Source organism: Oncorhynchus nerka, linkage group LG10 (assembly GCF_034236695.1).
Source record: "Oncorhynchus nerka isolate Pitt River linkage group LG10, Oner_Uvic_2.0, whole genome shotgun sequence".
Lineage (NCBI taxonomy): Eukaryota > Metazoa > Chordata > Actinopteri > Salmoniformes > Salmonidae > Oncorhynchus > Oncorhynchus nerka.
Genome location: NC_088405.1, coordinates 54,237,742 through 54,265,271, shown reverse-complemented (window position 1 = coordinate 54,265,271; position 27,530 = coordinate 54,237,742). Strand labels below are relative to the sequence as shown.

At 43.9% G+C, this 27,530-nt stretch overlaps 1 protein-coding gene across 3 annotated transcripts in view; it reads right to left on the bottom strand.

Annotated features, from left to right (window-relative positions):
- Positions 1-527: 527 nt before the first annotated feature.
- Positions 528-27,530, bottom strand: part of LOC115135609 (kelch-like protein 13) — a 91,742-nt gene continuing 64,739 nt past the window's right edge. For all 3 annotated transcript variants that reach the window (XM_029670499.2, XM_029670498.2, XM_029670497.2), the window contains 4 exons: positions 21,191-21,387; positions 20,056-20,851; positions 9,437-9,550; positions 528-1,587 (listed from right to left, as the gene is read on the bottom strand). In XM_029670499.2, coding sequence (XP_029526359.1) covers positions 1,100-1,587; positions 9,437-9,550; positions 20,056-20,851; positions 21,191-21,387 — 1,595 coding nt within the window. In that variant the 3' untranslated portion in view covers positions 528-1,099. The remainder of the gene's footprint in view (positions 1,588-9,436; positions 9,551-20,055; positions 20,852-21,190; positions 21,388-27,530) is intronic.

Genomic DNA, 27,530 nt, shown 5'->3' with positions numbered 1-27,530 from the left:
CCACTGAGGTTTTAAATGGGCCAGACGCAGGTGGCCAGGTTGTGGGTGACCTTACCGTCTGTCTGTGTGCCAGTTGAGGGGAGCCAGTGGAAGAGGACAACGGTGTGCCCTGAAGCACTGGGCACAGCGGGCAGGAGTCAGCTTAGTGTAGATTAGAATACTGGTTATGATTAGGATTGAGATGGCAGGACACTACGTTTTGACTTCCAATGCCTCTTGAGAACAATAAGCTTTTTCTATTTAAATCAGAGGAAAAATGGTTCATTCTGAGGACAACAATAGCTGAGGGGAGGGAGGTCTGAGGTTACAGCTGCTATTAAAGCAGCATAATGCATGATGTGAGAGATTACTTTCAACCAGTAAAATAGAGAGAAATAAACAAAGTGTTTTTTTCATGTGGAAAATACACTTTGCAGGAGGTTCTAAAACAGATATTTATACCTCACGTCAGTTGACATTAAGCACGATATGAAGAGAATGCATCAACCATGTGAGCAAGTAAATAGCAAGATACTTTGGAGAGACTATTCTTTTTTCCAAAATCTTGTTTATTAAATTTAGAAAACACAATTTTGTTAACGGTTTCATAGCAATAGCAGGAAAGAACTGAAACTGAAAGAAGAGAGGGGGTGAAGGGCCGACCCCTGAGTTTAAAACCATATCTGTGTGGAGCTCAGCTGCCAATATTTTGTCCCTGTGGGGGGTCACCTGCCCCTAACCTGGCACAGACTAAGAGCGTCAGTATGGTCATCAACAGCATGGTTTTTACCCGGAAACACGTCTAAAGAAACAGGACATAGTAAAACTCCAAAGACATCAGGTAGAAAAGTTGAATTGCACTCTTCACAGTCACTCTTCAAGTCAAGGTATTTCCTGCCAAAATATACCGAATATGCAACATTAACACTTAATTAGGTTGCCAAACCATATCGGTATGTGGATTTCATCACTAGGGAGGGGGGTTCTGCACAGCTTTGGGGGAGGAAGGGGTGTATCGGGATGCAGTACAGATGTAGTCCAAAAGTGCAAACAATGTCTATGGAGTGTGGGGGGTTGTGGGGGTGTGAGCGGAGCGGGGTGGACTCCCCACCCCCATTCTTCAAGGTGCTGAGAGGGGTGACTCTCTGGAGGGGGAGCCCATCATGTCCTCTGGGGGAAACACGGTCAGTGTACAGGCTCGGATCCCGCCCAGCGACTCAGGCAGGTCAAACACTTTGTGCCACTCGTCCTTCTCCGGGTCGTACTTCTGCACTATCTCCACCATGCAGCGGTTGTTCCATGAGTAGCCACCCACCACGTAGATCTTGTTCTCGAACACGGCCACGCCCACGTCGCTCTGGCCCCGCAGCATGGCGGCGATGGGCGTCCACAGGTCCAGGGCCGGGGAGTAGTATTCACAGCTGAGCACATCGTCGTAGTCGCTGGTGCCCCGGAAGTGATTCCCCCCGATGACGTAGAGGCGGTCGCCCACCGTGCACATACAGTGCAGGCCACGCACCGTGGTCATGGGCGCTTTCTGAGTCCATTTGTCTGCATCCGGGTCAAAGCACATCAGCTCTTTCTGAAACGTGTCGTGAGTGATTCCCCCTGCAACACAGAACAAAACAGGACCATGTTAAATAAGGTTGAAAACAGCCCTGGGGTCTAATCAAAAGCATTTAACGGACTGATCCAATGGTACTGTACCGGATGGTAACTCAACCTCGACCTACATTCAGCCCTGCCACGTTGGGTAGCATGGGGGTGTCGGGTCGGCCTTGACCAGGCCCTGTTCTGTCATGACAGTCACAGCACTGCGACTGGCCACGCAGAGCATGTTGTAATCCTGAACCCACAGTTCACTCCCCCCAACCCCTCCTCAGAAACATCAGCCTGCTCTGCCCAGCAACACACACACAATAATCCCCATGCTTAGCACAACTAACATACACTGCACACATTTTCTCAGCCACATACTTGCAATAAAAGATAGATGCTATTATTTGTAACTAATTCAAAACACTATTGCAGTGCATGTGTACACACATAGGTACTGTAGTGGTGGAAAAGGAGGAATAGACAGGACACACAAAGCTGAGGAAAAGTGGGGAGAAAAAAAAAACAGGACATGTCCACAGGGAAGGCTCAAAATAAAGAGGAACACAATCCCAGCATGCATCTGGGTGGGAGCCAGGCAGCCCACCCCTCCCTGTGCTGTGCAGTGTACGCAGCGCACTGAGGATCTGAAGTACATGCCAAATGGCGCCCGAATCCCTCCAATGCTTCTGCCCAATGATCCCGCTCGCTCTCTCTTTACCCATTTCTTTCTTTTTCGTTCTACCTCCCTCATTAATCTACACCGGGATAGTTTTAAATCAGTGGCCCAGACTAATCAGAAGTCTATAACATCAACCCCCCCCCCTCCTCCACCAATATATTAAACACAGAGGCAAAGTTAGATCCATTATCTTTATTAAAGTATGTGTGTGTGTCATTAAAATATTCTCTGAGACAAGAAAGACATGTCAAACCCACTGATAGAATAGCAGCTTGATATGGGGTGTGGTTATTTTCTGGTTGAGCTGCATCTGACTGCCCAAGGTTAGTAGCAGCTTAGAGTAACTGATGTCTCTGGCCAGCAAACTTCAGGGCTTATAATGGCTGAAGGATATGTCTACTGCAGACACATATTTGCAGTGGTGGAAAAAGTACCCAATTGTCGTACTTGAGTCAAAGTAAAGATGCCTTAATAGAAAATGACTCAAATAAAAGCCACACAGTCAAAATGACTTGGTTTTAAATATACTTAAGTATCAAAAGTAAATTCTATTGCTAAAATATACTTAAGTATCAAAGTATAAATCATTTCAAATTCCGTATATTAAGCAAACCAGACGGCACCACTTTCTTGTTTAATAGGGGCTCCAACACTCAGACTTAATTTACAAACGAAGCATGTGTTTAGTGAGTCCGCCAGATCAGAGGCAGTAGGAATGACCAGGGATGTTCTCTTGATAAGTGTGTGAATTAGACCATTTCCCTGTCCTGTTAAGCATTCAAAATGTAAAGTGTACTTCTGGGTGTCAGGGAAAATGTATGGAGTAAAAAGTACATAATATGCTTTAGGAATGTAGTGAAAAAAGTTAAGTACAGATACCCCAAAAAACGACTTAAGTAGTACTTTCAAGTATTTTTACTTAAGTACTTTACACAACTGCATATTTGTACAGCAAATGTGGAGAGAGGGTAGATTTTGTTTCCATAGACGGGTTCGTTATATAGCCACAAAACCGACACGTGCGCAACTATGGGGCAAAACAGACACGGTTGGCTTTGATTGTTAACATGTAAACTATATTTTGTCTCCAATGTTTGTTGAAATCCTAAATAAATATGTACAATGAGAACATCTCTCTCAAATACATCATTACAGTTGTTGGTTAGCTAGCTAGCATTTTTGTTGTTGTTGCCATATTAGCGTTAGCCACGGCCTGTTCACCCCGCTATCATCCAGAAGGCGAGGTCAGTACAGGTGCATCAAAGCTGGGACCGAGAGACTGAAAAACAGCTTCTATCTCAAGGCCATCAGACTGTTAAACAGCCACCACTAACATTGAGTGGCTGCTGCCAACACACTGACACTGACACTGACTCAACTCTAGCCACTTTAATAATGGGAATTGATGGGAAATTATGTAAAATATATCACTAGCCACTTTAAACAATGCTACCTAATATAATGTTACATATCCTACATTATTCATCTCATATGCATACGTATATACTGTACTCTATATCATCTACTGCATCCTTATGTAATACATGTATCACTAGCCACTTTAACTATGCCACTGTTTACATACTCATCTCATATGTATATACTGTACTCAATACCATCTACTGTATCTTGCCTATGCTGCTCTGTACCATCACTCATTCATATATCTTTATGTACATATTCTTTATCCCCTTACACTGTGTATAAGACAGTAGTTTTGGAATTGTTAGTTAGATTACTTGTTGGTTATTACTGCATTGTCGGAACTAGAAGCACAAGCATTTCGCTACACTCGCATTAACATCTGCTAACCATGTGTATGTGACAAATACAATTTGATTGGATTTGATTTGAAATCAGTCCAAACACCTCAGAACAAGACATGGTATCAAGAACAAGATGAAACAAGCTGAAACGAGTCACTTACGTTTCCCCATATGGCAGTTTCTTGTCATTATTGGTAGCTATCTGGCCATCCAGAATCACAAGAACTAACGGACTTCTGCCCCATTGAAGCGTGCACATCGTTGGTGACACTGTCAGCTAACCCATCTATATATCTGCTAAAAGACAATCTCAGAGACACAATGTTCAGTTTCTTTCCTTTCTTTCTTAGGGTGTAGATCAGCTTTAATATTGCAGATAGATTATAGCTTCCGGTAATGTAATTGTCTTTGTTATAATTAAACATTTATCATGACAATTAATTACTGCCATTAATTAAGTTACTCTTATGATCTCAGTTTAACGATAGTAGCTTTCATTTAGAACAAAGACAAAAAGAGTTGTCAAAAGGCAATTGAAAGCATTTTGAGACTTTAAAAGATCTTTTTTTTCTACCTTGAAGACAGTAAATGGTTGTTCTTTCAGAGACACTTAAAGGCACCTGAGCTCATTGGTCGCGCTGTCTGGCCCGCTAGACAATATCTCACCATGATTGCCATACACGGGCACATTCATTGATCATTTTATGGCGGGGCTTTGACTCGTCGTAAAAATGTATGACCTGTTTAGAGGAAGCACAGTGCTGGCACAAATGAGACCCAAACAACCGAGGCAGGGGAACACAGAGGAGCTAGACAAAACCAAGGGGTCAGCAAGTTCCAGAAATGATGATAAATACAAAGGATGGCCAGATGTGAGCTTTAATGTCATTCCCCGGAAGATCTAGCCCTGGTCTTTGAACTAGGGCTGGGTGATATGGTCCAAATATCTTATCATGATATATTTTTTAAACTGGACGGTAATTTTATGTTTTGGATAATAAAAAGTTGATGTGCTTTATGAGTAGTAAGACCCTATGGTGGCAACACATACATTCTAAGTGATTTCAATAGGTCTTTCTCCATTCTGATTGTTTTATACTGTTCAAATTCAACGCAAAATCATTTTCAGCAATGTCTGCATTTATTGCACTCGTTTGAGATCATTTCCACGTAGGGTTGCACGATATGGGCAAACAATCTAGGCCTTATTTTTAACCAAATGTTGCAATTGCAATTAGACTTGCGATTTAGAGTGAAACACTTGGAAATAGAATGATTATTCTAATTCTATAGTTAGAATATAATAGTGGGCACTTTGAATACAGCGTTTGACACGAAAATAGGGGCGGCAGGTAGCCTAGTGGTTAGAGGCAGGGAGCCTAGTGGTTAGAGGCAGGTAGCCTAGTGGTTAGAGGCAGGGAGCCTAGTGGTTAGAGGCAGGGAGCCTAGTGGTTAGAGGCAGGGAGCCTAGTGGTTAGAGGCAGGGAGCCTAGTGGTTAGAGGCAGGGAGCCTAGTGGTTAGAGGCAGGGAGCCTAGTGGTTAGAGGCAGGGAGCCTAGTGGTTAGAGGCAGGTAGCGTAGTGGTTAGAGGCAGGGAGCCTAGTGGTTAGAGGCAGGGAGCCTAGTGGTTAGAGGCAGGGAGCCTAGTGGTTAGAGGCAGGTAGCCTAGTGGTTAGAGGCAGGGAGCCTAGTGGTTAGAGGCAGGGAGCCTAGTGGTTAGAGGCAGGGAGCCTAGTGGTTAGAGGCAGGGAGCCTAGTGGTTAGAGGCAGGGAGCCTAGTGGTTAGAGGCAGGTAGCCTAGTGGTTAGAGGCAGGTAGCCTAGTGGTTAGAGCATAAGACTAGTAACTGAAAGGTTGCAAGATCGAATCCCCGAGCTGACAAAAAAATCTGTCGTTCTGCCCCTGAACAACGCAGTTAACCCACTGTTCCTAGGCCGTCATTGAAAATAAGATTTAAGCCCAACATGGTAAGACAAACTAGCTGTTTGCAGATAGATGTAAGAAACACAAACTAATTATAGAACGTTAGTTGATTTATATTAAGAAGCAATGTGAAAACTGCTTCGGTGTCATCAACATTGTTGCACGTGCTGCATTGACCATGCAGACTGAACGCGAGTTGTCTTGTGGTCGAGGAACAAAAAAAGCGCTCCTTGAGTAACGGGCGGGGCTAGGTCTGTGTGGAAAGCAGAATGGAGAGAGACAGAGCGGAGAGAGATGACTCAAGTAGCTAAGTAAACTAGAGTAATGGACATTACAGACGACATATCACATTTAACAAACCAAACATTCAAATGCCATTATGGAAGGTAAAGCAAAAACCCAAACTGGTCCGTGCATCAATACCGGTATATGGTAAAATACGGTATAACGCCCAGCCCTACTTTGAACACGCTGGTACAGTAGGGCTGGGCGGTATACCGTATAAGGGTATTTATTGTTTGATTTGTTAAATGTGATATGCCGTGTGTAACGTCCATTTTTAGAGTTTAAACCGCTACTTGAGTCATCGCTCTCTAGGCTCTCTCGCCCTCTCTCCATGCCACTTTTCACACAGACATAGCCCCGCCCCGTCACACAAGGAGCGCATTTGTTGTTGCTTGACCATGAGACACTTGCGTTCAGTCAACATGGTTGTGTCACAGTAGTGGTAGTGTGAAGCCGTGCTAGCTGAGTGTCTGAGCCCCCCCTGGGAGTGGGAGCAGAGCTGTGATGGCCTGTGGCTTGACTCAATGTGTCAGCTCCATTCACCTGACAGGATGCCTTCAGACAACACGACAGCACAGCCACCGCCCAGCACCTGATCTGGAATGACAGCAAGACACGGCCTGCACCCCCACGTGGGCCACCTTGCACAGTGAGTTCGTGACCCCTGAGACATGGGGTGGAGCAGGAGGGCCGATCCCCAACAGAGACACGCTGGCTGATGATGTCTCCGTTCCACCCGACTTCCATCACTAGTGAGAGTTTATAAACATGTGGGCTGTCAGGAAAGCTAATCTCGGCATGTGTCCAGTTTCCCTGTAGGAATGCAGCTTGCCCCGGTGCTTGAGGGGAGCTTGTTTAATTAATAAGCTTTACAGTAAAGACCTCTATCTGGAATGGTGGAGACATACTACATTCGGAAAGTATTCAGAGACCTTCCCCTTTTCCACATGTTGTTATGTTACAGCCTTATTCTAAAATGGATTAAATCAAATAAAAAATCCTCATCAATCTACACACAATAATGACAAAGCGAAAACAGGTTTTTAGAAATGTTAGCAAATTAAAAACAGAAATACCCAATTTACATAAGTATTTAGACCCTTTGCTATGAGACTCGAAATTGAGCTCAGGTGCATCCTGTTTCCATTGATCATCCTTGAGAGGTTTCTACAACTTAATTGGAGTCCCCCGTGGTAAATTAAATCAATTGGACATGATTTGGAAAGGCACACACCTGTCTATATAAGGTCCCAGAGTTGATAGGGCATGTCAGAGCAAAAACCAAGCCATGAGGTCGAAGGAATTGTCCGTAGAGATCAGAGACAGGATTGTGTCGAGGCACAGATCTGAGGTACAAACATTTTTCTGCAGCATTGAAGGCCCCCAAGAACACAGTAGTCTCCATAATTCTTAAATTGAAGAAGTTTGGAACCACCAAGACTCTTCCTAGAGCTGGCCGCCCGGCCAAACTGAGCAATCAGGGGAGAAGGGCCTTGGTCATGGAGGTGACCAAGAACCAGATGGTCACTCTGACAGAGCTCCATAGTTCCTCTGTGGAGATGGAAGAACCTTCCAGAAGGACAACCATCTCTGCAGCACTCCACCAATCAGACCTTTGTGGTAGTGGCCAGACAGAAGCCATTCCTCAGTAAAAGGCATGACAGCCCACTTGGAGTTTGTCAAGACACCTAAAGGACTCTGACCATTCTCTGGTCTGATGAAACCAAGATATCTTTAGCCTCAATGCCAAGCGTCACATCTAGAGGAATCCTGGCACCATCCCTACGGTGAAGCATGGTGGTGGCAGCATCATGCTGTGGGGATGTTTTTCAGCAGCAGGGACTGGGAGACTAGTCAGGATTGAGGGAAAGATGAACGGAGCAAAGTACAGGGAGATCCTTGAGCGCTCCAGAGCGCTCAGGACCTCAGATTGTTGCGAAGGTAAACATTATGGGGTATTGAGCGTAGATTTGATAAGGAATTTAAAAAAAAAATCAATTATAGAACAAGGCTGTAACATAACAAAATGTGGAAAATGTCAAGGGGTCTGAATAATTTCCGAATGCACTGTATCTAAGCCTAACCATTGCCCAGTGCCTCCAGGCAGACTCTTGCCATTTTAGAGAGATGCATGTGCAGTGAAGCCTCCTCACTCCACTCCAGGATGACACTAAGAGATGCTCTGTCACAAGGAGGGAAGTTGACTTTTTGGTGTGATAATAGTTCAAACACACCAGGACCATTATCCCGCTTGAGATGTTCTCAGTCAAGGAACCCAGATGTGCCAGTCTGACCATAAGCCACATGCCAAACATTGACAGAAATACATAAAGGTTGAGGCGGTAAGCGCCAAAGCTATAGCCACCAGGCCCCTGTTGTTCTTCTACTGGAGTCTGAGGCTGGATCAGAGCAGGTGAGGTGCCACTGGGTGAAGGAGGGTTAAGATGTTAGTTGTAGGCTATGAGGTGTCTTTGTTATGCTTATTAACACCGTGCCCAGAGGCCGGGGGAGATTAACATAACCTCACCTGTGTGTTGGAGCTGCACCTCCTGCACAGTCATCAACCCCTCCCTCTTTTCCTCTCACTCCCTCCCTCTCTTTCTCTCTGTACAGCATGACTTTGTATTAGTCACACATCTCCATAAGGCAGGATTTGTTTTCAATCCTATGAAGTGAACAAGCACTGGGCTGACTCCTACAGAGAGACAGGGGATTAGTCGCACCCAAGTCTACCACACAATCACTACTTCCAACCATCTTTACAATACCCCCCACCCCGAAATAGCACAGAGAACTGGACTCCAGTGATGTGATATAGGAGGGAGGGAGGGGTGAGAAGGAGCAGGGTCTGCAGGACTCCACTGTATGACCTTGTAATGAAGGATGCTTTACTGACATCACAGCCCGCTGTTTGGCGACGGACGGATGGCCCACTCTCTGCTCCATCTTATGGCTAATGTGGGACTGAAACGATTAGGAAGCGTGACTGTCAAACATGTGAGGCTTTAGTCACCCACAGAAAACCCACACATCTATCTTGTAGGACACCAGTCACTCTCTCAAAGAGAGCACTGCCATCTGGTAGTCAGTGGCTCTAAAATATAAGTACAGTCAAATGGGAAAAGAGCCGCCCTCCAAGCCCTGGATCTAATAGGACTAAACTACCCACTGGCATTAGTAACTTGATTTGGAGCCACGTACGTACCCGAAATATACATGTAACCGCCGTACACCGTCCCTGCGTGGCCGTAGTGTGGCTCGTTCATTTTGGCGACGTACGTCCACTCGTTTGTTCTCGGGTTGTAGCACTCCACCGTGGCTGCATGGGGGAGAAAGAGATAGCAGAAAAAAACAGAGTATTGAGGAGAAAGTAGGTCAAGAGAGAACTAAGGAAAACAAACAGCTGCAAATGAGGCCTTGGAGGGTCTCAGTGTGGGAGCTGCTAAACTAGAGACGTAAATAGAGATCCCCCCCCACCAACCACCACTCCACTCCCAAGCCCTTCAGTGTTCACTGCAGTAACTCTAGTCTACACACAGACTAGAGAGGTTCTGGGGCATATTCACTCCCCATTACACAATTAAGGCCTATACGGTAGCAATATTTTTGTATTATGGATCCCCATTAGCTCTTCCAGGGATCCAGCAAGAACTAGAAGTAACGTACAAAAACTAAGGCAGTAACACACAATATTCATTCAACATTTGGACACACCTACTCATTCAAGGGTTTCTCTTTATTTTTTACTATTTTCTACATTGTAGAAAACTTTGAAATAACATATGGAATCATGTAGTAACCAAACATTTTTAAAGAAATCAAAATATATTTTATATTTGAGATTCTTCAAAGTAGCCACCCTTTGCCTCGATGACAGCTTTGCACACTCTTGGCATTCTCTCAACCAGCTTTATGAGTCACCTGGAATGCAATTTTCACTAATGCTCGTGGCTGAATGGAAGCAACTACAACTGCAATGTTCCAACATCTAGTGGAAAGCCTTCCCAGAAGAGTGGAGGCTGTTATGGCAGCAAAGGGGGGGACCAACTCCATATTAATGCCCATGATTTTGGAATGAGATGTTCGACGAGCAAGTGTCCACATACTTTTAGCCATGTAGTGTATCTATATATATATTTTTTTACATTTGATTTGAATGCTTGTGTGAAGTACTTTATGGATAATAGAGTTCCATGTAGCCATGGCTCTGTGTAGTACTGTGCACATCCCATAGTCTATTCTGGACTGTGAAGAGACCTCTGGTGGCATGTCTTGTGGGGTATACATGTGTGTTTGAGCTGTGTGCTGGTAGTTTAAACAGACAGCTCGGGCATTCAACGTCAGTACTTACAAAAACAAATCGTGTTGAAGTCAATTTCTCCTCTACTTTGAGCCATGTGAGATTGGCATGCATATGATTAATGTTATCTCTACGTAAACATTTAAGGGCCAGTTGTAATTTCTCCAAGTCCATCTTTGTGGCACCTGACCACACGTCTGGGCAGTAGTCTAGGTGCGACAAAACTAGAGCCTGCAGGACGTGCCTTGTTGATATTGTTGTTAAGAGCAGCGCTTTATTATGGACAGACCTCTCCCCATCTTAGCTACTGATGCATCAATATGTTTTGACCATAACAGTTTACAATCCAGTGTTACTCCAAACAGTTTAGTCTCCTCAACTTGCTCAATTTCCACATTATTCATTACAAGATTTAGTTGAGGTTTAGGGTTTAGTGAATGATTTGTCCCAAATGGTTATAGTTTGAAATATTTAGAACTAATTCCCTGCCACCCATTCTGAAACTGACTGCAGCTCTTTGTTAAGTGTTGCGGTAATTTCACTCGGTGTAGTAGCTGATGCGTATAGTGTTGAGTCATCCGCATACATAGACACACAGGCTTTCCTCAGAGCCAGGTCATTAGTAAAGATTGAAAAAACTAAGGTGCCTAGATAGCTACCCAGGGGAATTCCTGATTCTGTTGGAGAGGCTACCATTAAAGAATACCCTCTGTGTTCTGTTAGACAGGTAATCCACAACATAGCAGGGGGTGTAAAGCCATAACATCTACGTTTTCAAGCAGCATACTATAAATCGATAATGTCAAAATCCGCACTGAAGTCTAACAAAACAGCTCCCACAATCTTTTTAAAATAAATTTCTCTCAGCCAATCATCAGTCATTTGTGTAAGTATTGTGCATGTTTAACCTGTTGAGTGTAGGGGGCAGTATTTTGATGTTTGGATGAAAAACGTACCCAAATGAAACTGCCTATTTCTCAGGCCCAGAATCTAGAATATGCATATAATTGTCAGATTAGGATAGAACCACTTTAAAGTTTCCAAAACGGTCCAAATATTGTCTGTGAGTATAACAGAACTGATATTGCAGGCAAAAACCTGAGGAAAATCCAACCTGGATGTGCTGTTTTTCCTGAAAGCTCTCTGTTCCATTGCCTGCCGTCGCTCCATTTTAAAGGGATATCAACCAGATTCCTTTTCCTATGGCTTCCACATGTTGTGAACATTTTTTAGACATAGTTTCAGACTTTTATTTTGAAAAATGAGCGAGAAAGATCACATCGCGTCATTGTATGGCTGGGTGACAGCAGCGTTTTGCATGCGCAACAGCTTGGAGCAGACATTTTCTCTCTCTCTCCTATTGAAGAAGCTACAGTCCCGGTTGAAATATTATCGATTATATATTGTAAAAACAACCTGAGGATTGATTATAAAAACGTTTGACATGTTTCTACGAACTTTACGGATACTATTTGGAATTTACGTCTGCTCCGTCGTGACCACTCGAGCCTGTGGATTTCTGAACATAACGTGCCAACCAAATGAAGGTATTTTGGATATAAAAATAATCTTTATGGAACAAAAGGAACATTTATTGTGTAACTGGGAGTCTCGTGAGTGCAAACATCCGAAGATCAAAGGTAAGCGATTCATTTTATTGCTTTTCTGACTTTCGTGACCAATCTACTGTCATGACGTTAGCCTGGGGGTAGGTTTATGACAGTCATAAATACCTCTTCCTCCCTCTACCCTACTGATGTTACATTTGAAAACCCCTTGGTTAACATAGAGATTCTGGGAACATCAGAAGGTGGGGGGAAATGAACTATATTCGGGTAATCCGACCAATTGAACATATGCGGTGGTACTTAATGAATATGATGTCAGTTCGGTTGTCATCTGAAACATTCTCATCAATGATAAGATGACAAACTCTACAGTGGAAAGTCTACACATCAGAGTTATCGGATTCACATGGAATTGTTGTTCAATTTAAATGATTGAATATGAAGTTATTTGTGATGGGATGAAATGTGATTTTAGCTTCTAAAATGTGAGATTTGGGTTTTCATACGGTTAGGGCTCTGCTGAATCAGTGGCCCGCCCCTGTGAAGTGACAGGGGTTATACAACTTTTCAGACACACCCTTTTCAGACACACTCGCTCCACTATATAAAGCCTTGACGACAATGTAACCTCCTGTTCCGAGGATGTGAGGACGACGGTCTGATGTCAGAAGGGTTCAGATAATAACTACAGAACGAAGCCAACATCAGCATGAGCTTTGGTTGGGAATGGTATGAATTTTGAACTCTTATTCACTACAGAAGTGATACCTCCTAGCCGTTGAGTTAGCAACAGCAGCTGCAAACGAGGGTTAGGAAGGAACAGACAGAGTATCCCGTCTATCACACAACGATGTTACTACAACGTAACCAATTGACCACCAGAGACATTCTTCAAAGGACAAAGGACTCGGTTTGGCAACACGGCCTTCCATCTACCAACAACCTACTGAAGCGCAGCTCAGAGTAAATATTTATTGCATTTTCCTTTACTAAATGGGCGGTAATTTAGAATGCATAAGATACTCTATTTACGATAGCACAGCTTCTTCCTTTGTTACTCAGTCTTCCCGCTCTTTCACTCAAACCCAGCCCTTTTCTTTTGTGTAACAAGCTGTCATATCTGTTCCGCCCGCTAGGGCCGTTTTCCATTATGACGTAATTTGTAATCAAGTTATGATTAATTATGTGTATGTGTAATTCTGTGTGATTAGTTAGGTATTTAGGAAATAAATAATTAAACCCAATTTTGTATTGCTGATTCAACTTGTTAGCCAGGGTTCGTGAAGATAACCAAGAATTTACAACTTTCAGATTAGACCAATTTAAGGTGACGATTAATATTGACTGCTAGTGATGTAAAATATTACTAAGTCTTCAAGAGTTTATTTGGAAGATAACAGCTCTATAAATATTATTTTGTGGTGCCCCAACTCTCTAGTTAATTACATTTACATGATTAGCTCAATCAGGTAATATTAATTACGTAGAAATTATTTTATAGAATAGCATGTCATATTACTTAATCCGGCATAGCCAAAGACACGACACAACTTGGCTGCTAGCTGTTTGTAATGTTTCGTCTGCTGAGAGATGTCCTTACATAAACGCTTGGTATGCTTTCGCCGAAAAGCCTTTTTGAAATCTGACACGCCAGGTGGATTAACAACGAGCTAAGGGATGGGTGCATCAAGAAGTTGATGCCCTTCTCTATAAGCGTGCCGAAAGTTTGTTGTTCATTTATTTACTGATCCTCAACACTGGGGCCCCACAAGGGTGCGCTCTCAGCCCTCTCCTGTACTCCCTGTTCACCCATTACTGCGTGGCCATGCCCGCTTCCAATTCAATCATCAAGTTTGCAGACAACACTGCAGTGGTAGGCTTGATTACCAACAATGACGAGATGGCCTACAGGGAGGAGGTGAGGGCCCCTAGGAGTGTGGTGTCAGGAAAATAACCTCACACTCAACAAAACACAGGAGATGATAGTGGACTTCAGGAAACAGCAGAGGGAGCACCCCCCATCCACATCGACGGGACAGTGGTGGAGAAGGTGGAAAGTTAAGTTCCTCGGCATACACATCACAGATAAACTGAAATGGACAGCGTGGTGAAGGCGGAGCAACATCTTGTCACCAAAAACACAGCAAACTTCCTCACACTTGACACTGGGGGCAAAAGGCACTTATAATTATTCAGTGATGGTGTAGGCTAGCCTGAGGGCCAGACTGGGATGTTCACTCTACACTGTCTGGGCACTCGATTTGTTAGGTCAGAAAAAGATTTGTCCAATCATGTTTCCAGACAGAGTTAAAAGCTGATTTCTCAAGCTGGCTGGCACACAGGCGGACTGGTAGAGGAGTCTGCATATGTCAGTTAGAAATCATAATGTAGCCTAAAGGAGAAACTGGGCTGTCCAGGCGATGAGGTCAAACACTCAATCCTCCTATTTCCTGGTCACAAGAGGCAATAACCCTGACCTCGCAGTATTGATAGGTTGACCCAGTTAGTGAGTATGTGTTCCTGCCTGTGGCAAATGGCCCATTGTTCGTGAGGGCCCCAGGTCTCCATAGGTGATCTCCTAATGCTCCGATTATATCATAGTCAAGAGGATCTTCCTGGACCCTCCACTCTCTTCACTGATGTGCTTTGTGTGCCGAATGTGAGAGTAAACAGATCCCAAGAGTAAAATCAGCACCATGTTGGCACAAATATACTAATTCCTGGCTGAGACTCAATATGGGCTTACTTTGGGTCTAATCCAGGCCCAAATAGAAAGAGCTCTGGCTACAGCTCTGACATAGAAGTCCCAGTGAACCAAATGGATGTACTCCAATTCAAAGCATCAACAGCGTAGGGCCATAGCGTTCACATTAGACCTACATCACGTTTCATCGTTCTCACGTCACAGATATTTGGGGGAGGCAACCTAGGCCTTATTAAAAGTCCAACTCATTCTAAGAAGAACAAATATATTTTAAGGAATTTTACTGGGAGACTAAAATAGCAGCAGCAGGCATTAGTGATTCTTTAGAACAACAGTAATTAGTCTGCTGTTCTTTCTCTATCCCCCACTAAACAATAACTGATGACGTGCAAGAATGCATTCTGAAAACTATCCAAACCTAATACATGAAATAATAGGTCTGTCTCGCTACCAAGTACATTTGCACTCGTCTCCAGAGTGCTTGGTATAAATGCAAATGAGTGCTCAAGAGCTTTGGTTGCATGCTGCTATATTTACAAGAGCTTCCTACATTATTGAAACAGAGAAAGCAGTGCTGTCATTGTTCCTCCCATGTTTGTACTCTGGCTGTCCTAGTAGATTGGATTAATATGACAAGCATCCACATGGACAGTTATGGAGAGTGGCCATAGAGGTATTAACAGGATGGTTGGCCCGTAAACCTGCAAATATAACCATGTCATCCATCATAACTTTGGTTTAACACATATGTTTGTGTTTGTGTGTGTCACAGCCCTGACCGAGAGGGGAGCCTTTTATGTTCTTTAAATCTTTTCAAATAAGATGACAGAACCTGTCACAAATCGAGGTTTCAAAACTCTCCTTCCTCCGCATGGTTACATCATCAGGATGTACAAAAGGATCAAATCTGTGCTGCTAAAATCTGAAACAATTGATAGAATGTCTGAGTGCCAGACTGGCTTCCGGAGGATAACAGGCAGTGACCAGCACAGGAGACTGGTGCTGCTTTTCACTAGTATACACCCCTGGGAAATGGGTGTTTCATAGGTAGACACTGAGGACTTGTGAAGAGCAGAATCAACAACCTCTGCATAATCAAACCTATTGCTTTGTGAGATGTTAACCATCGAAGACGTAAACCCGTGTTCACAGTTAGTCATTGTTATGTAAGTGCAACCCGAAAAGTAGGTTAACCGATAAATCGGTCAGGTTCTACCAAAAAGCCCCAGCGGTCTTACTTTGACGCCAAGTCAGAGCAGGTCCACTGAGGCTATGGCACATTGAGTCCCAGGATCCAGGCCGTGGAGGTGGAAACACTAAACTCTGAAGACTTTCGGTAAATCACTGGTGTAAATCCTCAAGGAAATGCACCATGGGTGAGTTGAGTGAATATCCATTCTACCCGTTCAGAGTGAACTAGTGCACACACACACACACACACACACACACGCAGGTGGGCCATGAGAAGCCACACCCACTGTGGTAATTACAGACCAGAGCCCAGAGGAGAAGAGAGGATAACATGACCTGGCCAGCCTGTCCCGTGGGCTCTACAATTAGAGGGTGGCACCACTCTGTGGTCTGCACTCTGCAATTAGGTGCTGACTAGGTGCTGGGCTGGGCACTGACATCAGCTCAGTGTTCTGGAATGCTACTTACAAACATTCCACTTGCCTGTCTCCCTGGCTCTGACTACCTCCCCTTTCTCCTCTCCTCTTCCTGTTGTTGCTTCTGCTGCTGCTGTTCACAGGGTCTGGCTACAGCTGGTCCTCCCTCATCTCATACTACACTCTGGTCCAGGGCTATAATCACAATCACACAGCCGTGCACCTGTGCTACACCATTTTGCTGTGAATTGGTTGGCATCTATGCTGATACAATGCTACATTGTTACAGTGTGCACCTTGTGCTTGCCTATGACCATTTCCCATGAAATGTCCTATCCGAACATACCCAGACACCTATACAGAAGTATGTGGAGTTGGCTGTTTCAGCCACAACCGTTGCTGACAGGTGTATAAAATCGAGCACACAGCCATGCAATCACCATAGACAAAAATTGGCAGTAGACTGGGCTTACTGAAGAGCTCAGTGACTTTCAACGTGGCACCGTCATAGGATGCCGCCTTTCCAACAAGTCAGTTTGTCAAATTTATGCCCTGCTAGAGCTGCCCCAGTCATCTGTAAGTGATGTTATTGTGAAGTGGAAACATCTAGGAGCAACAATGGCTCAGGTAAGGCCACACAAGCTCACAGAACGGGACCGCCGAGTGTTAAAGCGCGCAATGTGTAAAAATTGTATGACCTCGGTTGCAACCTCACTATCGAGTTCCAAACTGCCTCTGGAAGCAACGTCAGCACAAGAACTATTACTTGGAGCTTCATGAAATGGATTTATATGGCTGAGCAGCCACACACAAGCCTAATATCACAATGCGGAATGCCAAGTGTTGGCTGGAGTGGTGTAAAGCTCGCCGCCATTGGACTCTGGAGCAGTGGAAACGCCTTCTCTGTAGTGATGAATCACGCTTCACCATCTGGCAATCCGACGGACAAATCTGAGTTCGGTGGATGCCAGGAGCAGTGGCGGTTCTAGCTTGTGTGGATCCCTGGGCCCCCCCAAAAGCACCATTCTGCACTAACTGTAATTTTTATTCAGACATTTGGAACACAAATAAATATTCATAACACAAAAAACTATTTAAATATCAAAATAAACTCAGCAAAAAGTTAACATACCTTTTTCAGGACCCTGTCTTTCAAAGATAATTCGTAACAATCCAAATAACATCACAGATATTCATTGTAAAGGGTTTAAACACTGTTTCCCAATTAATGAACATGCACCTGTGGAACGGTCATTAAGACACTAACAGCTTACAGACGGTAGGCAATTAAGGTCACAGTTATGAAAACTTAGGACACTAAAGAGGCCTTTCTACTGACTCTGAAAAACACCAAAAGAAAGATGCCCAGGGTCCCTGCTCATCTGTGTGAACGTGCCTTTGGCATGCTGCAAGGAGGCAGATGTGGCCAGGGAAATAAATTGCAATGTCCGTACTGTGAGACACCTAAGACAGCGCTACAGGGAGACAGGATGGACAGCTGATCGTCCTTGCAGTGGCAGACCACGGGTAACAACACCTGCACAGGATCGGTACATCCAAACATCACACCTGCGGGATAGGTACAGGATGGCAACAACAACGGTCCGAGTTACACCAGGAACGCACAATCCGTCCATCAGTGCTCAGACTGTCTGCAATAGGCTGCGAGAGGCTGGGCTGAGGGCTTGTAGGCCTGTTGTAAGGCAGGTCCTCACCAGACATCACAGGCAACAACGTTGCCTATGGGCACAAACCCACCGTCGCTGGACCAGACAGGACAGGAAAAAAGTGCTCTTCACTGACGAGTCGCGGTTTTGTCTCACAATGGATGATGGTCGGATTCGCATTTATTGAAGGAATGAGCGTTACACTGAGGCCTGTACTCTGGAGCACGATCGATTTGGAGGTGGAGGGTCCGTCATGGTCTGGGGCGGTGTGTCACAGCATCATCGGACAGAGCTTGTTGTCATTGGAGGAAATCTCAACGCTGTGCGTTACAGGGAAGACATCCTCCTCCCTCATTTGGTACCCTTCCTGCAGGCTTATCCTGACATGACCCTCCAGCATGCCAATGCCACCAACCATGCAGCTCATTCTGTGCGTGATTTCCTGCAATCAGGAATGTCAGTATTCTGCCATGGCCAGCAAAGAGCCTGGATCTCAATCCACTTGAGTACATCTGGGACCTGTTGGATCAGAAGGTTGAGGGCTTGGGCCATTCCCCACAGAAATGTCTGGGAACTTGCAGGTGCCTTGGTGGAAGAGTGGGGTAACATCTCACAGCAAGAACTGGCGAATCTGGTGCAGTGCACGAAGAGGAGATGCACTGCAGTACTTAATGCAGCTGGTGGCCACACCAGATACTGACTGTTACTTTTGATTTTGACCCACACTTTGTTCAGGGACACATAATTCCACTTCTGTTAGTCACATGTCTGTGGTACTTGTTCAGTTTATGTCTCAGTTGTTGAATCTTGTTATGTTCATACAAATGTTAAGTTTGCTGAAAATAAACGCAGTTGACAGTGAGAGGACGTTTCTTTTTTTGCTGATATTTTTGATATATTCACATTATTACAGTATTACGAATGAACTGTGGTTTATTTGGTAGCATTTCGTACTGTGACTGATTTTACTAATTGCATTAGTACTGTACAAAGTTAGAGGTGCGGTATTTGATAGATTTCCCCAACTCTACCCTACCTCGGGCTTCCAGTGGGGCGACCTGAGGTCAACCTACCCCCGCCTCCCTCCCCATCTCGTACCTCTGAGTGGGAGACCTACCCAGGCAGTAGCCTGCCAAGTTCACAAACTAGAATCAGGGCGCCCACTCTGACAAGGTTAATTGACCCACAGTCCCACACGGTGACATGATATCATGACGTGACGTGCAAATGAGCGATAGAAAACCGATCGCGCAAATATCACAATTTTTTGGTGCAGGCGTGCCGCCCTCGGCAAGATGCCGCCCTGAGCAGCTGCCCATGTCGCCACTGGCCAGGAGAACACAACCTCCCCAAATGCATAGTGCCAACTGTACAATTTAGTGGAGGAGGAATAATTGTCTGGGGCTGTTTTTCATTGTTTGGGCGAGGCCCCTTCATTCCAGGGAAGGGAAATCTTAACGCTACAGCATACAACGACATTCTAAATGATTCTCTGCTTCCATCTTTGTGGCAACAGTTTGGGAAAGGCTCTTTCCTGTTTCAGCATGACAATGCCCAGCGTGCACAAAGCAAGGTCCATACAGAAATGGTTTGTCGAGATCAACGAGGAAGAACTTGACTGGCCTGCACAAAGTCTTGACCTCAACTCCCTCAAACACCTTTGGGATGAATTGGAACCCCAACTGTGAGCCAGGCCTAATCGCCCAACATCAATGCCCAACCTCACTAACACTCTTTTGGCTGAAATGGAAGCAAGTCCCAGCAGCAATGTTCCAATGTCTAGTGGAAAGCCTTCCCAGAAGAGTAGAGGCTGTTACAGTAGCAAAGAGGGGACCACTTCCATATTAATACCCATGATTTTGGAATGAGATGTTCGACGAGCAGGTGTCCACATACACTACATGGCTAAAAGTATGTTGCAGCATTAGAGCAGGACTAAAAGCAGAGTAATAAGCTGTGCGTAATCATTTCAACTCACCCAGCTCCCCCGCAGCGTTGCGGCCGCCCACGGCGTAGAGGTGTCCTTTGAGAGCGCTGAGGTGGAAGAAGGTGCGTTTCTCGTTAAGGCACGCTACCTGCATCCACTTATTGTAGCGCGGATCGTACCGGAACACCGTGTCCACCGCCGTCTTGCCTTTGGTGTCGTAGTTGCTCTGGCCCCCCACCACGTAGAGGAAGTTTCCGATGACGGCGATGCCGTGCTGGTAGCGTGGTGCGTCCATTGGCGCCAGCGCCTTCCACTCGTGGGCCTTCTCGTCAAACAGGCGCAGCTCCTTACTGACCACCAGCTGCTGGCGCAGGACGCCGCCCAGGGTGACCAGGTGGCCGCTGTCTGAGCGGATGGCCGTTCTCTCTGACTGCATGACTGGCTGCATGTAGGGCATCATCTGGTAGTTACTGGCCTCCAAGAGGAGGTTGACGCAGGTGTTGTCGGTGCGCATAAAGTCCACCGTTTGCACGTGGTTGATGAGCTCCTGGGGGTTCATAAGGGGGAAGCGGATGTTCTTCATGAGCTTGGGGGCGTGGTCCATGCGTCCGTCCTCATAGCGGAGCCAGCGGCATGCAGCCTTGAACAGGTCCAGCTCGCTGCAGTGCTTCAGACTGTTACTGGACAGAACGAAGGCCAGCCGCTCAAAGGGCAGCTTGACAAAGTCCCCCGTACCCAGCAGCGAGGGGAAGTTCTTGAGGATGAAGTTGTTGACGTATTTGTCTACCTCCGTGAGGTTGTATGCGTTAGCGATGCGCCCCACCTCCACACAGTTATCCAAGGACACCTGCAGCCAAGGAGAAAGGGAAAGCAGTGAGAAGCAACCACTCGTAATCACACACCAACTTTTGCTTAGACCCGTGGTCTAAAATTGAAAAAAGCTCCACTGCAGGTCCCCACAAGCGAAATAGGGCAAATGTGACAAAGTAGCGGATTATAAAAATGCATCTAAAACCTTTTTTAGGTGAACACGCCATTTTAGACCAGGTATAATAAACCTCAGGTCTAAGCAAAAGTTGACAAGTATGGCCCCAGTGTTTTTATCCCAGATCAAGTCCAAATGTAGACATTAAAGTAAGCGGGGGGCTGAGCAGGCTGTATGAGCAGGCTGTGTTAGGCTCCTTACCCCAGATATGAGAAAGACCTTGCAGAAGTCGAGCACAGGTAGGATCTGGAGGAAGCTGGCTGCCTCCAGTGTGTCCTGCAGGTTCTCCATGTTGAGAGACAGCTTGGCCGTGTAGATGAAGTCTATGATCTTCTTCAGGCCTATACGGTTGACACCATGAAGTTTGATGCACATTAAATCCTGTTCCTTCATTCCACCTGCGTGATGAGGAGAGAGAAAAGACTAAACATATTACATAAAGTAGGGATGTGCATCTATCCCTTTCAAGATTATCTGATACGTATCTAGATACATGGGCTCCGATACGATGCAAGAACGATACGTTATAGTTGAGAAATTATTATGTGCGATTCGATTTGTTGCATAAACACATTCATTTTCCCATTCTAAATTCGAGCTCATGAGCTGGGCCTCTCTGAGCTGGATGTGTCTGAGCTGACTTCTCTGTGTTTAAATGATGTATGTCTATGGTGTATACTATGTAGGCACCTGATCTGAGCCGTAAGGGAGGCTAAGCATCTACCACCCCACTACCGCTATCAGATTGGGGTGCCTACAATTCAAATGACAGTTGTCTCCGGTAGCTTACTTTTAAGTAAAGCACAATTTTTACAGTGCCTTTAATATGACTTTTCGTCTGAACTTTCACCTGGACTTGCCCGCACCTCATGAATTTGGGTACTAAACGCGCAAACAAAAATGAGGTATTTGGACATAAATTATGGACTTTATCGAACAATACAAACATTTATTGTGGAACTGGGATTCCTGGAAGTGCATTCTGATGAAGATCATCAAAGGTAAGGGAATATGTATAATGCTATTTCTGACTTCTGTTGACTCCACGACATGGCGGGTATCTGCATGGCTTGTTTTTGTGTCTGAGCGCCGTACTCAGATTATTGCATGGTTTGCTTTTTTGAAATCTGACACAGCGGTTGCATTAAGGAGAAGTGGATCTAAAATTCCATGCATAACACTTGTATCTTTTAGCAATGTTTATTATGAGTATTTCTGTAAATTGATGTGGCTCTCTGCAAAATCACCGGATGTTTTGGAACTACTGAACATAACGAGCTAATGTAAACAGATTTTTGTAAACATACATGTATTGTTTAACATGAAGTCCTATGAGTGTCATCTGATGAAGATCATCAAAGGTTGTGATTCATTTTATCTCTATTTCTGATTTTGTGACTCCTCTCTTTGGCTGGAAAATGGCTGTTTTTCTGTGACTAGGTGCTGACCTAACAATCGTTTGGTGTGCTTTCGTCGTAAAGCCTTTTTGAAATCGGACACTGTGACTGGAGTTAAAACAAGTTCATCTTTAAAATGGTGTAAAATACTTGTATGTTTGAGGATTTTGAATTATGTGATTTCTGTTGTTTTGAATTTGGCGCCCTGCAATTTCACTGGCTGTTGGCGAGGTGGTACGCTACCGTCCCACATATCCCAGAGAGGTTAACATGATTTTTGAATGACTACCTAATCTCTGTAACTCACACATACAATTATCTTTCTAAGCTGCATCAGTGGATTTTAAAAACAACCCTCACAAAGGGCACCTATTGGTAGATGGGTAAAAAATAAAATAAAAAACAAACATTGTATATCCCTTTGAGCATGGTGAAGTTATTAATTACACTTTGGATGGTGTATCAATACACCCAGTCACTACAAAGATACAGGCGTCCCTCCTAATTCAGTTGCTGGAGAGGAAGAAAACTGCTCAGGGATTTCATCATGTCCTTAACGATTAAAAGCATATCCATAACATGATGCAGCCACCACTACGCTTGAAAATATGGAGACTGGTACTCAGTCATGTGTTGTATTGGATTTACCTTGTTGCTAACAGGATGCATTTTTATTCTGTACAGGCTTCCTTCTTTTCACTTTGAAACAGTTTAATGGCTGTGATAGGCAAAAACTGAGGATGGATCAACAACATTGTAGGTACTCCACAATACTAACCTAATTAACAATGTGAAAAGAAGGAAGCCTGTACAGAATAAAAATGCATCCTGTTTGCATCAAGGCACTAATATTATACTGCAAAAATTGTGGCAAAGCAATTCACTTTTTGTCCTGAATACAAAGTGTAATGTTTGGGGCAAATCCAATACATCACATTACTGAGTACCAGTCTCCATATTTTCAAGCATAGTGGTGGCTGCATCATGTTATGGGTATGCTTGTAATCGTTAAGGACTGGGGAGTTTTTCAGGATAAAAAAGAAACTGAATGGAGCTAAGCACAGGAAAAATCCTAGAGGAACACCTGATTCAGTTTGCTTTCCACCAGACACTGGGAGAATTCATCTTTCAGCAGGACAGTAACCTAAAACACAAGGTCGAATCTACACGGGAGTTGCATACCAAGAAGACTGAATGTTACTGAGTGACCAAGTCACCATTTTGACTTTAATCTACTTGAAAATCTGTGGCAAGACCTGAAAATTGTTGTCTAGCAATGACTAAGAACCAATTTGACAGCTTGAAGAATTTTGAAAACAATCCATGTTAAACAATAAAGGTGTAGAAAGCTCTTAGAGACTTACTCAAAAAGACTCACAGGTACAATCACTGCCAAAGGTGATTCTAGCATGTATTGAACTCAAGGGTGTGAATACTTATGTAAATTGATTATGTCCGTTTCATTTTCAACACATATGCACACATTTCTAAAAACATGTTTTCACTGTCATTATGGGGTATTGTGTCAATTTAATTATTTCTGAATTCAGGCTGTAACGCATTAAAATGTGGAGTAAGTCAAGGGGTATTAATACTTTTTGAAGGCACCGTAGATAACAATAACCTAACAAATTACATCAACTTTAAAAGCCCAGTATCATGCAAGGCATTTTAGCATGCTAAAGGTGCCGCACAGATGTGCAAAATCAGGAACAACGCGTCAAGCTGGGCACAGTGCGCATTAAAAAAATAATAATAATAATCTTTATTTTACCCCTTTTTCTCCCCAATTTCGTGGTATCCAATTGTTTTAGTAGCTACTATCTTGTCTCATCGCTACAACTCCCCTACGGGCTCGGGAGAGACTAAGGTTGAAAGTCATGCGTCCTCCGATACACAACCCAACCAAGCCGCACTGCTTCTTAACACAGCGCACATCCAACCTGGAAGCCAGCCGCACCAATGTGTCGGAGGAAACACCGTGCACCTGGCAACCTTGGTTAGCGCGCACTGCGCCCGGCCTGCCACAGGAGTCGCTGGTGAGCGATGAGACAATGATATCCCTACCGGCCAAACCCTCCCTAACCCGGACGATGCTAGGCCAATTGTGCGTCGCCCCACGGACCTCCCGGTCGCGGCTGGTTACGACAGAGCCTGGGCGCGAAACCAGAGTCTCTGATGGCACAGCTGGCGCTGCAGTACAGCGCCCTTAACCACCACTGATATAGGGTTGTTCGGGAATGCAAAATTACTTGTGAATCAGTGACTGTCAAAATAGTTACATACTTATTTTGACACTAAAAAAAGAGGACGCATCAGTTGTCACAATAGAGGAGGTATTTTCAGAAGGTAGAAAGAAAGCAACATGAGTAGAAATAAAATGTGGATCGTGGATCGATTCGTAACGTTTGAATACATTTTCTGACTGTTGCATACTACATTTGGATCAGTTTGGGGTCCGCGGACCGATGCAGTCGTGTCTTCAACATTTGAATCGGGGAACGATGTGTATCAGTGAATTGTTTACGTCCTTACGATAAAGGCACCAGTCAGATAAAAACGTAATAGCATTCCATAACAGAATCAACAGGAACCATTCCACTGAGCTGTATTCACCAAAGCCTGGCGACTGTTGTATAATTTAACCAGAGAGGGCTGTGGGTCGCAGTGAAAAGCCTTTGCTCAGCATCTGCAGCAGAATATTATTACCGGCTTAAACAGTGACCTCACTTCCCTCTAAACAAATCTGGGTCATTCCACCAATTCGGTGCCTTTTGAGAAGTGCAACTTGGTCAAAAAAAAAACATTTGATTTCACCTAATTGTAACAGTTTTGGACATGTAGGACAAAACTAATAAGACCAACTACAATCCATTATAATCTCATTGATGCCTGGCGAGCACATAATCCTAAAAGAGTACACTTTCTACTTAAACAGGCATATATCATTTCACAAATCAATTTCCGACACCTCTATTTTGTTTAATTAAGAAAATGGCTGACCACTTCAAATGTCAGAATTTCCTAAAAGAGCAACAACATGGTGTTTTAACGTTTCATTCCTACAATATCCTACATTCTGTGATCATTTGAAATTGAAATCAATGAATTCATAACAGTCAATAAAAATGTTGATGACCCCCGGATTTTATGGGATGCCACCAAAGGTTTTATTGAAAATAATGCAACTGCATTTGCTCCCGAGTGGCGCAGTGGTCTAAGGCACTGCATCTCAGTGCTAGAGGTGTCCCTACAGACCCTGGTTCTATTCCAGGCTGTATCACAACTGTCCATGATTGTGCGCCGTCCTATGGGACTCCCAATCGGCCCAGTGTGGTCCAGGTTAGGGTTTGGCCGTTGTAGCCAATCATTGTAAATAAGAATTTGTTCTGAACTGACTTGCCTAGTTAAATAAAGGTAAAAAGAAAATTGTGCATCTGAGTTGAAAAAATCACAATTAAAGAAGATATCTGAATTGGAAACGTTAACTGCGTTCTGAACAAACACTCTTCAGACCAGGTAGCTATTACTCTTTCCAAAGTCAAGACAGAACTTAAGTTATTGATAAGACAGAGAGCAGAGTTTGCCATCCATCAAATTAGACTCAACCATTACTTCCATAGTAATTGTCCCAGTTGTTTATTGGCCATCAAGATATCCAGTAATGTTCAATTAGCTGACATAGCGGCTATTGAATATGAAACAGGAATTACAATCAGAACCCAAAATAATCAAACATTCTCCCGCTTCTATAAAGAGCCGTACACCTCGGATTGTAAATCCACACCATGCCAGACTAAGCCCTTTCTAAAATAATTAAGAAATCCACTTTTCTCAACAGAGAAAGCAACCTCGCTGGGAGCCCAAATCTCTATAAATGAACTCAAAAGGGCATTGTAGCATGAATAAAGGCAAATCACCTGGTCCATTTACATTTTTGGAGCCAATTAGGTCCACTATTGCGCGAAAGGATTAACACAGCCATTCACAAAGGTTAATTTGGGAGAGATGGGAAATCTAGTGCTGTATTCACTTTTATTAAAAAAGGTAAGGATGCCACCCAGTGTTATCACTCTCGCTCCTGATCTTGGATAAACACATATTAAACTGTTTTTCAAAATGTTGTTTGTTTCGAGACTTACTTACCAAAATTGTTCCACACGGACCAAAGCAGTTTTGTTAAAAAACGTCCATTCTTGGATAACTTCCGTCCATTATTACCCATCTTAAATATGGTGTCTCCTACTGCCCTGGAAAAGGGTGGTCTTCACTGATATATCCCTTAAACAATGCAGTTCTATTATTGCTCACCTAATTTCTATTTGGGGCAAAATTGAAAAACAATGTAACTAGGAATCAAAATGGCATGCCCAATATTTCACAATAATGCCTTGCGATCTGGAGGGCGGCCTTTTGCATAACCCCAATGGTCTAAAGGTAGAATCAGTACCTTTGCAGATATCATGGACAGTAATGGTTTGAGAACATTATAGGATTTGAAAGACACATTACAAGCAACTCCTTTTTTTCTATATTTACCATTTGAGTCAGCTATGCTGGATATGGAGTCCCTTGGGAAACCCAACTACCGAACCATCCAATGATAGAATTTATAAATAAATTATCTGGGTTCCCGAAAGGACTGATCTCTAAATTATATAAACAACTTTTGGAAAGCTCAATCTGGGCTAGCCATAAAAAAAGTATGATCCACAGAAAATGGAAAAAAAGTTAAACTTAAAACGAACTATCAACTTGTACATTTTAAGTTTGTTCACAAACTTTATAACACTAAGGAAACATTTTACGATGAAATTGGCCCCAACTCTCAACTGTTCACTGTGTCCCTTAAATCAGGTAGGCACATTCCTTCATATGATGTGATAGTGCCCTTCAGTTAAATGCTTCTGGGACAGAGTTACAAAATTAATTAATGTAAATATTCAATGCTTTGCATCTTATGTTACTTAACGATGATCGCTCCTAGAATATCTCAATCAATCAGGCAGCACTATCGCAAAAAAAATCTTGGCTCTCACCTCACTCTCGCAATTCGTCAGCTCTAACAGAATTATTGACAGCGAGAATTAATGGTGCTAGTGAAGGAACAATTGAGGCCTGGACAAATATATTTGACTCTGTAA